Genomic DNA, 15,304 nt, shown 5'->3' with positions numbered 1-15,304 from the left:
GTAATGTAATAATTTACAGATCATTAAAGAGGATGCATTAACTTGTCTAACCTGAACAGACGTGAGAAAGAGTTGCCTGACCTGGTCTAACTTGCGACTGGCCGTGGAGATGTTCGCCGTCTGTAACTGCATAGCGAGGAGAAGCTTGATGAGAAGGTGGAGGTGTTTTTCATCCAAGGATTCAAGCTGATCCACGGGAATCTTTCTGAGGAGTTGAACTGCTTCGTCCAGGCAGCGTTCCTTCGATCTCTTCACTTCAGCCCTGATTGACGCATGACAACACACAGACATAAATATGAGCTATAAGGCATTTGTTTCTTGCATTGCAACAAAATGTAGCGATTGTTTGAAGTATGCTGCAAGTGGCACTGACGGAACTTTGCAGCATTTTACTCAAGGCTGATACCGTTAACAGACCCTCGAATCAAGCTTAACGATTTACCTCGAACATTCATCTAGTTTGTTAAAGAAACTTCTCAGGCTTGTGCAAACATCTGTGGACACTTTATCCCCAGTTATCACATGGGTTAATGATGTTATCTGATCTCCGACAGATTCCATATGGATCATGATGACTTTCTAACTAAATTCCTGGTCTAAATGTTTTGTAAAGCTGTTCCAGCCTGCTCATGCCCGCCTCCAGGAAATACCTCCTCGTTGTTGTCAAAATAATTCTATGGTACTGTGGGACAGGTCACAGCCCAAGCACATGCGGTGCTGCCATCTAGTGTTTAAGGATGGATGTGGGATTTGTAATCTGGTGTATAAAAAAATTAGTTTTAAAAATGTTACTTTGGAAATTACCATTTTAAAGGCTGTATGTATCATAAATACTCACACAACAGCACATAATTAATCGAAATAGTTGTATATGAGTTCAGGACAACATTATTTACGGTCCATTCTCATTCCGAGGCAAGGATCGCGCTGTTTAGCATTGGCTATAACGGCAGCGTGTACTTTTCTATGCAAGCGAACAAGAACTAGACCGCTTATGGTTGGCTGCTTGTTGGTTGCCATAGACGTCCCAAAACATTTATCCAATATGGCGACCACCTAAACCTAAGATATGGCTAAGAGTACATTTTATTCATTTGCACAAAGTTTTTGGAATTGTGCGTGGATATGTCAGATCGTTCTACTTTCTAATGCTGCAAGCAATGTTGGTAAGGAATTTACTTGCATTTCAATACACAATGAAATGTACTAGCACTGGCTAGCTAGCACTGTTCGACGATAGCGGTGTCGAGACGAAAAATGCAGTATGTTGACAGGTTTCTAGCTAATGTATCAATACTACAGTTTTTCAGCCCTCGTATATCATCGCATCTGGACCATCAGTGTCGTCTCTCTTGCTTGGAAATACGTCTGGAATAACTCTGACACTGACGACAATAGTTCCGTCAAACTCAACAGGTACGGGCGAGGGTTGGATTCACCAAGAAATGTGATACTACTTGATAGATACTACTGGATTTTGTGTGATCGGTTTAACATCTGGCAGTTTGACTTCTGGCAGGTCAACTTCCACCCCCATCATGCACAGAAGAACCATCTCAGTGGGTTCTCAAACAAGAATCAGTGAGCAAGGTAATCTCACAGTACCTCGTTGATATCCATCAATTAAAACTGACGTTTTAAGTAAGAATCAAGATGTTACTGTTATGACTGGTTCACTGATCTCCACTGGTTTTTCTCCATCCCTCCTTCTGTCAGACTTCCTTGCAGGTGCAGCTAAGTTTAAACCGAAGCTTTTATCTGTGTGGCAGTAATGACACTGGTGACAACTGTTGTGTAGAACCACTATGCGTCCTGGAGGTTCTCCGAGTGTCGGCCTGTCGAGGAGGGGCACCCCAGGCAACACTGCTCATCCAGGTTAAGATCTATGCTCTGCTTCTACCAGCAGGCCCAGTATCGGGTGAGTTTTCGCCTTGGCATCCATAATCCTTCGTCAAAGAAACGGGATGTTGTTGTTATTATTATATACGACTCTTCTTCCATATCGTCTTAGAAAATAAAACGGTGATTCCCAACCAAGTCTTCCAGCCCCTGGGCTCCTGTCCCTGTGACCTTACTCTGGGAGCCTGTGATATCCGCTGTTGCTGTGACAAGGTCAGATGGGGGTCAGATGGCTGAGCGGTTAGGGAGTCAGGCTATTAATCAGAAGGTTGTTGGTTTGATTCCCGGCTGTCTGCCAAATGACGTTGTGTCCTTGGGCAAGGCACTTCACCCTACTTGCCTCGGGGAGAATGTCCCTGTACTTACTGTAAGTCGCTCTGGATAAGAGCGTCTGCTAAATGTAAATGTAAAAATGTAAGGTATCTACATCCTCCATGACACCCGGGTCAAGGAGAAGAACTGTCTACTTCTATGGAGAGTATGTTTTGAAACTGTTATTTTCTTTGTTTCTTTGCTCTGTCAGGACTGTTCTGATAAAACCAAGAAGCTTTTCGAGGGACACTGTTTCCAGGGGCCCTTTGGAGGAGACGTCTCCCCGACTCCTGATTACCAGTGCTCTGCACAGTCTGCTGAAAACGCCCCGGACTGGTTTCCTTTCCTCTGCGTCACGTCCTCGCCTGACAACAACCCCTACCTGGGACTCTTCTACCAAGGACAGACGATGTGAGACACACACTCTTTTGCCATTTGTCGTCCAGATTTTGAGATCTGTGTTTTTCTTCAAAGGTAGAAATCAACGACTTAGTCTGTGTACGCTGGTGAAACAACTTTGTGTGGATGTGTGAGGTTCTGTTCATGTGCGGCTGCTGTCTGCCTGTCCTCCCTGCTGGCTCCAGAACACCTAAACCTGGCCCGTCTTTCCAAGCGACCGTGCCGTCCACCCCCCCTTCCTCTACTCCGTATCGCCAGGGAGACGCCATTTTCACCACAAACAACCGCTTCTTCACCATTCCCCAGGTGGGATGTTTGCCTATTTATAAGTGTGTTTCAAGGATGACAGCACTGAATATTATGCATCGTTCACGTCAAGATTGTGACAATGCTGTGTATGTGGTGTTTACTTCATGACACAGAACTCCCTGATTGGCCAGTGTGTGGAAAATGCCCCCGTGGCATTTTTGGAGAACTTCCACGCTGAATGTTTTAGGCGTCTCCTCTCCTGCCCAGATCAACCCCCCTTACAGACAAATCCTGCTGATCTGAAGGTCAAAGTAAAAGATGGCAGAGGAGGTGTGTGATACTTCCTGTCAGATTTTGTTTTCTTTTAGCATCAATCCATGTCACCATGTTTCCCTTGACTGCTGCTTGTATGTGGTTTGTGTCCAGGTGTAGTGACAGTGGAGGTGACCGATGAAACAGTCATCGACCTGACTGGTTTTGTGTTGAGTCCTGACATCAAAGACACCTCTCCACCTCCAGGTAGTGAGATCAGATAGCAAGGAGACACCGCAACACTTTTTCAGTCATTTACAAATTCAATATTCATGAATGGGTCAGTACACTTCGGAATCCTTTCGATGTGTTTTATATCCTGGCTGCTAACTTATTGATGCTTCTTTGAAACCTGTCTAGATGGAAGTCAGGTTTGTGAGAATGTGACCCTGGCTTTGGATTACAACTTCTTCTGGCAGGGAAACAGGCTCACTGACATCACTCTGACCCGCTCAGTAGGGGACGTCCCTTTGAATGGCAGTGGTAGGGGCTTCATGTTTTCACTTTGTCTTTTCTAAACACCAGTGTCTTCGTGAGGGTCGTTATAAGCACTTTTGATGTGTTGGATTCTCTCATCCCCACAGTGGATTTAACTACAAGGTATTCTGCTGTCTTCTTAAACGGTGATGTCATGGCAGAGACTAACTCTGGAAACCCAGGTTAGTACGCCGAAAAAAACACCACAAAAAAATACATTTAAAGAACAATCAATACAAATATATCTTTTTTGTCTTATAATAAATAAAGATTTAGATTTTTTGCAGCGTACATGGGACTTTGTAGTCCAAATTTGAATGAGGTATATTGGTTTAACTACGGCATCAACCTGCTTGTGAATCATCATCAGGGTATCAAGTGGGTCGACCTGTTATCGGTGGGATCTTGGACACCTTTGGAAATGACACAGGAGCCATGCAGAGGACCCCAATTCACCTGTGGAGGCCAGGTAGATACTTTCACATTCAGTATGGGGGAGTCAGGTGGCTGAGTGGTGAGGGAATCGGGCTCGTAATCTGAAGGTTACCAATTCGATTCCCGGCCGTGCCAAATTACGTTGTGTCCTTGGGCAAGGCACTTCACCCTACTTGCCTCGGGGGGAATGTCCCTGTACTTACTGTAAGTCGCTCTGGATAAGAGCGTCTTCTAAATGTAAATGTAGGACTGAATGTGTATTCAACCATTTTGTTTTGTTTTCAGTGAGTTCCGGGCTCTGTAACTCTGCAGAAATTAGGCCAGCTGTGTTTGGGGAGAACTCAACGGCAGGATGCCTGCTGGCTGTAAACCTCCAGAACCTGTCTCAGTGTAGTCTCCTCAGGTCAGTAATCATCTAACTGGGATGTTGAATCAATGTTTGTTTTTTAAAAGTCATAAACAGCTTACGTTGTTTGTTCTCGCTTCATTAGAGAGACGGTTGGCTTCCTTCAGGCTAATCTGGTAACAGCAACACATGTAGCCAGAACAGGAAAGCCGGATTTTCGGAACCTGGCGGACTGGGTGAACATAACATGTAAGCTAATTTGACTGGAGTCAAATTTTAGCGCAGAACGAAAACATGAATCAAACATGGAGAACGCTCAGGCTTTGTTGTCAATGTCAGCCTTTCTCAATCCTGGCAACAAGTCATTCACCTGAACCAGGTGTGTCGGAATAGGGAAACGTGCTGGACATGGGGTCCCAGAGTTCGAGGATTGAGAAACGCTGGTCTGTGGTATCCAAGGCCCTTGCATCCTTAACCTCTGCACCATCTCACCCCCAGTTTTGACACCAAACTCGGCCCAGGTTGGGGATGCGAGTGGGTCATGTTCGGGTGTTCCAGCCCACCTGCACATCCATGTTAGCACCCTTGTCTCTGGGCTCGTGGAGGGAGTACCTCAGCGGGAAATCCAAGCGATAGAAGTCGGGTAGAAGACGACGCGAAACATCGGAAATTCAAGATAACAGAGACATAAATTACGTAGTTTAAGTTTGTAGTGCTGTGCGTGATTTAGTTTTTGATCTTTCTTAGTTACACGGAGTCCACGTGGAAGTTGGGATGTGGAGGTGGAGATCCAACCCCGTGTCTCAATCCAGCGGTGACGCAGAATTTCCCTCTCACCTCCTCCATCACCTTTACCTCAATCCACATTAGCACTGGGCCGCCCCAAACCAGGTGACGCTGCTGAATACTGAAGCCTTTACAATTTCATAAATAATGTTGTTTTACTGTTTGGATCTGGGTTGTGCATGAAGGAAGTTTGCTGTCTGAAATTCAAATTGTGTGTCGTCCAGGTTTCAGATTAACTTCACAGAATACGACTGTGACAGGAACGATGTGTGCTGGCCTCAACTGGCTTTCCCGCTGACGAGATATTACACAGGTGACGCGATGACATACAATTGTACATCAATTATTGTGACAATGGCGTGAATATAAATATAATTTGTTATTCATTATTCATATATGCATTCCTTGTTTCCAGGAGAGCCATATTCCCAGGCTCTGGCTAAAGGCTTCATTTTGGTGTTTTTCTTCATTGCTTCCTGTATTCTCGGGACTCCATGGAAACAAATAAGGCAGGCTTGGAACAGCGCTTCAATCTAGTAGCCTATCAAACAGGCGATTTTATTATGGCTTGAATTAATTTTATATTTATTTTTGGAATAAGCGGAAATGGTTGTGGTGGGTCAAAAGTTTATTAAAGATATAAACAGGATTTGTTTGCATGTCTGTAAAAAAAAAAAAAAAACAAGAAGGAAGAAGAAAAAGAATGTAAAATATGGTTTGTTTCTATTTTTATATGTACACTTTTTAAGGACTAAAAAGTGAATGAAACATTTTTGCAATTCATTCTTATTTTCTTAAGATTGTGAGAGGGAAATTCTGCAAAATGCAAAGTATGCAAACCTGGGGAGGTTGAACGTGTCGTTTGCGCAGAATCGTAAGAAGTTTGCTCGGTTGGCCGTCCACTCACTACGTCTGACTTTACGACAACAGCTTTGAAGGTAACGTGTGATATGACGTGGAGGTAGTGTTAGCTTCGATATCTTTCGTTAACTTACAATGGAAAAAACTATTTGTGAGAGCAGATCGATTTAGTCTCACAGTTTGCCATCATCATCACTAGTAGGTAGCTTTTACCAGGAATACAAACCCAGAAGACTGGGAAATCTACTCTCTTGACCATGGATCCACCTAGCTAAGCGGTAGCCTAGATAGCTTGCTAATCAACTGGTGTGGAAACTGCGAACGATGACTTTTCCTGTCAGAAACATCTTAAGGTTTTGCTGGAGAGGTCACCTATCTGTCGATGATTGACAGGGCAGATCTTGGGAAGTTTGTCAGCGTAAAAGAAACAGAAACCGAAGCTAGTTAGAGTAGCTAGTTTGCTAGCTAACTACTCCCCAGCCGGTTTAAGCGACAGCGTACCCATTCAGCTTGAAGAAAAGGCGAGCTGTCAAAATGGGCTCGTTGTTCCGAAGTGAAGAGATGTGTTTGGCCCAGCTGTTTCTGCAGTCCGGTTCAGCATACGACTGTATCAGCGAACTAGGAGAAATGGGCCTTGTAGAATTCAGAGACGTAAGTAAATCAATAGAATATATCTTGACGTTATCTTGCATGCAACCCACAATGGTTTGTTGTAAAAGTTAGTGCTGTGTGTTATGCTAGTTCTTTCACATACGAAGTGTGATTCGTCTTTTTTTTTCTATGACCAACTGTAACGTTAGCGTCCAAATGACACCTGTTATAAAACTAGAGGTTTCTGGTTAGTCGACCCAAACCACTAAATGCTATAACTACGATCTGGTGAACTGGAGTACTGCAAATCACCAGTAGACTGAGATAAGGGAAATGTTAAGCCAGTTGTGTGCTGTTTCACAATGTATGATGACCATGTATCACTTCCTCTGTTGTAGCTCAATCCTAGTGTCAACTCCTTTCAACGCAAATTCGTCAGCGAGATCAAAAAATGTGAAGAGATGGAAAGAATTCTAGGTAATGCACTGTTTGAAGAACACCACACTGTATTTTGTGTAAAGCACAAGATGGGCCTAATTGGATGCCAACGCCAGTAGATTAAATCTAGATCTAGAAAGAAACGAGACAGTTTAGGTGTTTCTCCCAGAGTAATGAAACTTGTCCCTGAGGGGATAGAGGCGATTTTATTCCTTTACACACAGATTTAACCTTCATGAATTCAAAGTCACAATCGGAAGCAGCGAGTTAATATCTTGACTCCACCGTCTTGCTTAGTCAGAGCGAAACCTGGTCTAATTGTTGAACGGGTTCAGGAAACACAGAGTGGATTTTTAGATGTGAAACCAGATGTGTTTGTTTACTGAAGACAAGTCTCACTCTCTGGCAGGTTACCTTCTGAGGGAAATCAAGAGGGCCGGCATTCCACTGCCCGAGGACGAGGTGAACCCAGTTGCTCCTCTACCCAAGCACGTTCTGGTCATCATGGTAACCTTCCTTAACCCTGCCTTTCACATGCCGCTAATTATACTGACATGCATCTCCACCCACATAGGCTCCACCCACATAGGCTCCACCCACATAGAGTCAAGTTCCACAACTTTTGTTCATCCCAGGTTGTGAGTTGACTGTGAGATTAGACTCACAAACTCCTTTCGGAAGTTCATTGCGTGTCACGAAGCAATCGTCCAACAAACAGACAACTGTGATGACAACAACAACACCAAGAACAAACAACAGCAGAGGCTCATGGCTGTGTGTGTGTGTATGTGTGTGTGAATTGTGGACTCTCATGGCTGTGTGTGTGTTGTGTACACATGGCTGTGTGTTGTGGACTCTCCTGACTGTGTGTATGTTTGTGTTTTTGTGTGTGTAGGAGCAGCTGCAGAGGCTGGAGGTGGAGCTTGGTGAGGTCACCAGGAACAAGGAGAAGCTGCAGAAGAACCTTCTGGAACTGACGGAGTACACGCACATGCTACGCATCACACGCAACTTCGTGCACCGGAGCATCGAGGTTGGTAGTGAGAAACAAGGCTGTTTGCTGATTCTCTGTCTCTCTCTGTCTCTCTGTTTGTCTCGGTCTCTCTCTTTGTCTTTCTCTCTTTCTCTTTCTCTCTTTCTGTCTGTCTCTCTCTTTCTCTGTCTCTCTCTCTCTCTCTCTCTCTCTCTCTCTCTCTGTGAACCGTCCTAGGCCTCTCTCGTTTTGATTCCCGTGAGCTGGGTGTCAAGCTGGGAATATCTGGCACGTTTCGTTAACCGTACGGTTCCGGAGCCCTGACCTCTGACCTCTGTCCCGTTCTTCTTCCTGTCTCAGCGAGAGCCCATGCAGGCCCAGTATGAGGAGTTCCCCTTTCTGGAGAAGGACACCATGATGGACTACACCAGCATGCAGAGGCTAGGGGCCAAGTTAGGGTGAGGCATCGCTGTTGAATTCTTTCAGACTGATTGGATGCTGTACTTGGAGTTGGGAGTGGGTGCGGGTCTCCTGTCTGACTCTGACTGACTCTCTGGTTCCGTCCTCCTGCAGGTTCATCTCAGGGCTGATTCAGAGGGTGAAGATCGAAGCATTTGAGCGCATGCTGTGGAGAGTGTGTAAGGGTTATACTATACTCAGCTACTGTGAGATCGACGAATATCTGGAGGATCCCCACACTGTGAGTCCATCGCGGTGCCCCCCCTCCCCACCCTCAGCTTTCCTTTCTGCCATTTTCATTCGCCTCATTGCGGGTTGCATCCGAGAGTGAAATCGAGGGGTAGAATAGCGAAATGTAACAATAGTCGTTCTGAGGAAAGCAGAGGTTAACCTTAGCCGCTTCCTGCGTTGTGACTTGTTCAGGGGGAGCTGACCAAAAGCGTGGTGTTCCTCATCTCCTACTGGGGAGAGCAGATCGGACAGAAGGTCAAGAAGATCTGCGACTGGTAAATCTCAGACGTCTCCCTTTCACTGTCCAGCTAAACGCTGAGACATCCACAGTCATGCCTCTGAGCCGGGGTTTGAAATCAGCTGAGGGAAGGGTGTATTTGTTTTTAATGCCTGTGCATCCCTCCCCAGCTACCACTGTCACCTGTATCCGTACCCCAACAGCAACGAGGAGAGGACCGATGTGGTGGAGGGCCTGAGGACTCGGATCCAGGACCTGCACACTGTAAGAACCAGGACTAACCTGTCTGTCTGCCTGTCTACCTGCCAGCCTGTCAACCTGCCTGCCTGTCTGTCTATCTGTCTACCTACCTGCCTGTCTACATGCCTGCTCCCCGTGTTTATCCATCTTAGCTGGAGCCGGTGTGTTATTTAACCACACCGGTGTGGCGGGCTCCTCGGGGGGGGCTCCTGCCGCTGTTCTTTGGAGACGTGGTCTTCCTCTGGACATACTATGTGCTCGGCAGAGCGAGTCCTCCTGAAGCAGTCTAGCAGAAGGGAGCTCTCGATCTGTTCACGGTCGGTCTCATGTGGTCACTTGATTAAGGCGGCTTCTGTGAAGCCCTTTCTGGAGGGTTTTCCCTCAGAGAGAGAAAAAGAGAAAGATTGGATTAACCTTTTGGCCCTGCACATGATCAACATGAGGTCCTAGCTGAAGGCTTGCCCACATTCCCCCCTCACCCACTCCTCTCTCTTTCCTAAAACTTCTCATTCTCTGGTTTCCCCCATCTAGCCATCTATAGTTATACCCCTTTTTAACACTTACACCTTGTTACTGTGAATGTACTTGAATCCCTCTGCGATGGAGACCCACACTGCCCCCTCCTGGTCTCCCCAGGTACTGCACAGGACGGAGGACTACCTGAGACAGGTGCTCAACAAGGCGTCCGAGTCCGTCTACACCTGGGTGATTCAGGTGAAGAAGATGAAGGCCATCTACCACATCCTCAACCTCTGCAGCTTTGACGTCACCAACAAGTGCCTCATCGCCGAGGTGTGGTGTCCCGTCAACGACCTTCCGGCCCTGAGGGGGGCACTAGAGGAAGGCTCGGTGAGTTAACATCCGGTCAGGATTCTTTTTCTCTCTCCTTTAAACTTTTCAGTAATTTCTGTTGTTTTTTGGCACAGGCACAATCCTAGCCCTGACCTCTTTTCGGAACTGGGACATTGTTGTGTTTAGAAAGAGAGGGAGGTAGCATTGATCTTATCTTAGCTTCCCTCTGATGCTTTTTAGTTTTATTGATTCAACCGCTCAAGTCAAAGGGGCTGTGAGGTCAATCAGGCAGAATACCTCTGGGCTTGTTGTGTTCGCTATTACATTACGGCCTAATGTGCAAAATTAAGGCCACAGCCCATTCAATATGCACCCTAAGTGAGTTAGGCTGGAGTTCAGACGGCGAGTGAGGCCTGTCTGTCAGGCTTTTCAAAGGGGAACCTTCATACAAGATGGCTTTTTCTTACTTGTTATTTCCGTGCCCTGAGTTGAGCATCACATTCCACATGGCAGAGAGGGGCCTCTCCAACCAGTCCACCTAACGTGAACCTCACAGCGTCTAACATCCGTCTAACGCTCATCTCCCGTCACAGAGGAAGAGTGGAGCCACGGTGCCTTCCTTCGTCAACCGTATCCCTAGCAACGACACTCCGCCCACGCTGGTACGGACCAATAAGTTCACGTCTGGCTTCCAGAACATAGTGGAGGCTTACGGGGTGGGAACCTACAGAGAAGTCAACCCAAGTAAGCCTTTGTGTCCCCCCCCGAGTGATGCTTTGTCTGGGATATTTGACTGCTCTCTGCGTGGCCTCTAGGCGCTGGTTAGTATTTCTTTGACAAAGTGTGTGTGTGTGTCCCGACAGCCCCGTACACGATCATCACGTTCCCCTTCCTGTTTGCGGTGATGTTTGGGGATCTGGGTCACGGCGTGATCATGTCTCTGTTTGCCTTCTGGATGGTTCTGTACGAGAACAACCGCAAATTGAAGCGCACCAGGAACGAAGTAAGAATGTCGGGAAACCCTAACAGTCTAGAACAGCCCAACCTGTGGGCCGCAGCCAACTAGTGGGCTGTTAGGGTAATGCAGGTGGGCTGCCAAACCACTGAAAACTATAATAGGAAAAATACATTCCAAAATATTAAATATACTGTTTGTAAATGATTATTACAATTCTTACTTAAAATGATATTTTGCCTTTAATTCATCAGGACTGAAACGCCAATAGTTACGCTTGTAACGTTGTCGACTCTAGAATCTAGATTCTGACATACTGCTGCATGCTAGATTACGTTAATCGGTGCTGTTACTGAGTTTTGTTTGTGTGCACGCAGATCTGGAACATCTTGTTTGAGGGCCGCTACATCATCTTCATGATGGGACTGTTCTCCATCTACACGGGCCTCATCTACAACGACTGCTTCTCCAAGTCACTGAACATCTTTGGCTCGGGCTGGAGCGTGGGGGCCATGTACAGGGGCGGAGTCTGGTCGTGAGTAGCCCTCCTCCTCCCCTTCATCCTCCTCTCCATGCTCCTCCACCTCCCCCTCCTCCCTAACCTCCTTCTCCACCTCCCCCTCCTCCGGAGGCCCCAGGGAGAATCCCCCCAACCTCCTACTCTGACCCAGACGGTGACAGTTCAGCTCGTATAACCTTTCCTGTGGTTGTTTTTTGTCTTGTTAAAGGGAAGCTGTGGTCAGGGGCAGTTCTACTCTGTCCCTTGATCCCAACGTCACGGGCGTCTTCAAGGGACCCTACCCTCTGGGCATCGACCCGGTGTGTGCTTTGTTATGATTAATATACAACCCCCCCCCCCCATAAGTAAATAAATAAAGCAGAAAGAGCTCTCCCTCCCTCAGAAACCCCCTGCTCAGCCTCCCAGGTACGTGTGAGTAGCTGATTTGTTTGTCCTCCGACGTGCAGATCTGGAACCTGGCATCCAACCGCCTCACGTTCCTCAACTCCTACAAGATGAAGATGTCCGTGATCCTGGGGATCTGTCAGCTCAGCTTTGGGGTGATCCTTGGAGTCTTTAACCACCTGTGAGTGACGGCCCCTTCAAAGTCCACAACAGCTGAATTATTTAAAAGACAGATCTCAACTGACAGCTATCTGTCCTGAACGCTGTCTTAGCTTGTCTATCTTTCCTGAACGCTGTCTTAGCTTGTCTATCTGTCCTGAACGCTGTCTTAGCTTGTCTATCTGTCCTGAACGCTGTCTTAGCTTGTCTATCTGTCCTGAACGCTGTTTTATCTGTCATCAGGCACTTTAGGAACAGGTTCAACATTGTCTTGGTGTTCATCCCGGAGCTGCTCTTCCTGCTGAGTCTGTTTGGCTACCTGGTCTTCATGATCGTCTACAAGTGGCTGGCCTTCTCTGCTCACACCTCCAGAGACGCCCCCAGCATCCTCATCCACTTCATCAACATGTTCGTCATGCAGGACAACGGTGTGCAGCCCCTTTTCCCAGGACAGGTATGAAGCCTCCATAGACTGCATATCGCTCCTATTGACCAGTGCACAAAGCGTTGATTTCCAAAATGGCCACTGGCTCCACCAATCAGATCAGTCAGATGGGGTCATGTGACGTGTGTGTCGTCCCCGTCCCCCCCCTTACAGAGTGGTCTCCAGGTGTTCCTGCTGATTGTTGCCATGCTGTCCGTGCCCGTGCTGTTGCTAGGGAAACCGGTCTACCTCTACTGGCTGCACAACGGCAGCACTCGCCTGGGGATGTACAGGGTGAGGCTACGTGTGTGTGTGTGTGTGTAGGAGGATGTGTGTGCAAAGTCGGGCGGTGTGTGTGCATGGGGGGTGGTAGTGGCGTGGGTCTGATTTAGTGTGTTTAACCATATACCACAATGGATTTTTGCTAGTTCTCACTGAGTGTCTCTCTCTCTGTTCTGTGTGTGTGTGTGTGTGTGCGCTCAGGGCTACGAGCGTGTGCGGCGCGGCAGCGAGGAGGAGCTGTCCCTGCTTAGGGCCAGTGACATGGAGGAGGGCAGCGATCTGTCCAGCAGCAGAGAGACGCAAGCAGAGGTAGACACACACACGCACTCATATGTTGTGCACTGATTAACTTACTGTAGTTGTGTCGTAGTCACTGAAGAAAGGGTGTTTTGTCTGAGTAACGGGTGTTTTTGTCTGAGTAACGGGTGTTTTTGTCTGAGTAACGGGTGTTTTGTCTGAGTAACGGGTGTTTTGTCTGACTAACGGGTGTTTTTGTTTGAATAAAGGGTGTTTTTGTCTGAATAACGGGTGTTTTTGTCTGAGTAACGGGTGTTTTTATCTGTGGCAGTTTGACTTTGGGGATGCGTTCCTGCACCAGGCTATCCACACGATAGAGTACTGCCTGGGCTGCATCTCCAACACGGCCTCCTACCTGAGGCTCTGGGCCCTCAGCCTGGCCCATGCCCGTGAGTACCACACACTCACACACACTGTCACACACACTCTCACACACACACACACACACACACTCTCTCACACACACACGTTTGAGCTGTAAACAATGGCTTCTCTTCATGGTCTGTGTGTGTATCCTCTCCCGCAGAGCTGTCGGAGGTGCTGTGGTCCATGGTGATGCGTGTGGGTCTCCGGATGGACACCAGCCTGGGGATCGTGTTTCTGGTGCCTCTGTTTGGGCTGTTTGCCGTCCTCACTGTGTCCATCCTGCTGGTCATGGAGGGACTGTCGGCCTTCCTCCACGCCCTCAGACTGCACTGGTGCGTCACCAGCATACAGTACTACACAGTACTACACAGTACTACACAGTACTACACTGTACTACACTGTACTACACTGTACTACACTGTACTACACAGTACTACTGTAGTAGCATGGATTCATTAACGAGCTGAAAGTTGTCGGATCGCTGTTTATATAAAATAAACAGCGCATTGTGTATAATTTAGTTCCTATTTAGTTCCTATGTAAAATACACACTACTTAAATGTTTTTTGTACATTATAATAATAATAAAATGGAAGGAAATGTTATAATTTGGCACTGAGTGATCCATGCTTGTGTCCACAGGGTGGAGTTCCAGAACAAGTTCTACAGCGGCGCAGGAGTCAAGTTTATTCCCTTCGCCTTCTCCCTCCTGCCCTCGAGCTTCGAGCACGACGGCTTGCTGTGAAGGCGCCCTGCAGACAAACACAGCCAGTACGGCTCCACAGACACCATGCTCATGCTTTCCTCTGTACTATTCGCACTGACTGCCTTACAGAAGTACAACCAAATGTTAGCATTGTGCTCTATTTTCAGTGTGTGGATATTGACGTGTAAGGATTTTTTTTCTTCATTTTGAAAACTGAAAAAAAAAAAAAGAATGTAGATTCGGCATTATTAGAACAGTGGAGGGATATTATATGGTTTGAAGGGAGATTAAGGTTGAAACCACAGCGATCCCAATCGAATGTTTCCATACTGTGAAGCGAACAGGATGTCCACACACGTTGCCTTTCCCTTCCCTGCTATGTGGAACTTTTTCTCCAAACCGGCACATTCCATGGAGAGAAATTAAAAGACTGCAATTTAGCACGGGAAGAAGGAACCGATAATCTCACCGTGTCCATTAGCCTTCAGCTGGATAATGTTGTTTAACATGTCTGTGAAGGGTATTGTACCCTTTAGACAAATCACGAATGAGTATCGTGCATTTGTTATTGGATTTGTGTCAATGGGGTGTTCGTTCCTCGTGAGAGAAGCGGAGCTTGTTGGTTTTAATTGTGCTTTTTTGCAGTACATGTGATTACTGTGTAACGCTGACTTTTATAGGGAGGGGGGGGGGGGGGTTGACCATGTCACTGGAAACATTAACTTTTCTGCGTAGATGAAGTTGTGATAGGTTTATCACTATAGACAACAAAAACATGTCCAAATACTGTTTGGTAAACTACTTCTCTTTATCTATTACAACCACTAATTCTTCTGGACTTGTGTAACAAAGAATCATTGGTAACACTCAATGGTGTATGGTTGTTGAGGGGTTGTTAAATGTCTTCTAATGCAGTATTCGTAAATGATTTGGAATCTTATTTATTTAAAGAAAATAACTGGTTCATTAAGAAATCGTTAAACACTAATTTTCATGTTGATACATTCCTATATTTTGCATTTGCTGGATTGTTTTCTATCTTATACGGTTGAAGATGTAAACATGTGTCTTGTCAATAAAGTTGATTTCATCTTAATTTCTTGCAAAAAGTCCACGTTTTTGCCAGAGTTTGGAAGCAAGTGCGTCTTTGTGTTTTTGCGACACCTGCTGCAC

The 15,304-nt window shown here is 46.5% G+C and overlaps 2 protein-coding genes across 2 annotated transcripts; both read left to right on the top strand.

Moving 5' to 3' along the window:
- Positions 1-1,011: 1,011 nt before the first annotated feature.
- Positions 1,012-5,947, top strand: tctn2 (tectonic family member 2). Its single transcript, XM_062451824.1, has 18 exons — positions 1,012-1,166; positions 1,303-1,416; positions 1,520-1,590; positions 1,717-1,918; positions 2,012-2,112; positions 2,423-2,622; positions 2,796-2,916; positions 3,033-3,189; positions 3,286-3,378; positions 3,532-3,654; positions 3,756-3,830; positions 4,019-4,117; positions 4,369-4,486; positions 4,575-4,678; positions 4,928-5,072; positions 5,177-5,320; positions 5,440-5,528; positions 5,631-5,947. The coding sequence occupies exons 1-18, from the start codon at positions 1,070-1,072 to the stop codon at positions 5,750-5,752; spliced, it is 2,175 nt and encodes a 724-aa protein (XP_062307808.1). The 5' UTR covers positions 1,012-1,069; the 3' UTR covers positions 5,753-5,947.
- A 127-nt stretch (positions 5,948-6,074) lies between these two features.
- atp6v0a2b (ATPase H+ transporting V0 subunit a2b) lies at positions 6,075-15,227 on the top strand. Its single transcript, XM_062451819.1, has 20 exons — positions 6,075-6,727; positions 7,066-7,144; positions 7,515-7,612; positions 8,001-8,138; positions 8,439-8,536; positions 8,652-8,778; positions 8,961-9,043; positions 9,177-9,270; positions 9,883-10,095; positions 10,632-10,782; positions 10,902-11,041; positions 11,371-11,528; positions 11,722-11,812; positions 11,960-12,078; positions 12,300-12,510; positions 12,655-12,774; positions 12,964-13,071; positions 13,331-13,448; positions 13,586-13,757; positions 14,068-15,227. The coding sequence occupies exons 1-20, from the start codon at positions 6,611-6,613 to the stop codon at positions 14,168-14,170; spliced, it is 2,538 nt and encodes an 845-aa protein (XP_062307803.1). The 5' UTR covers positions 6,075-6,610; the 3' UTR covers positions 14,171-15,227.
- Positions 15,228-15,304: the final 77 nt, after the last annotated feature.

This window comes from Osmerus eperlanus, chromosome 25 (assembly GCF_963692335.1).
Source record: "Osmerus eperlanus chromosome 25, fOsmEpe2.1, whole genome shotgun sequence".
In the NCBI taxonomy this organism is placed as follows: Eukaryota; Metazoa; Chordata; class Actinopteri; order Osmeriformes; family Osmeridae; genus Osmerus; species Osmerus eperlanus.
The sequence above is the reverse complement of the archived record's forward strand: the minus strand, read 5'-3'. Positions and strand labels throughout refer to the sequence as shown.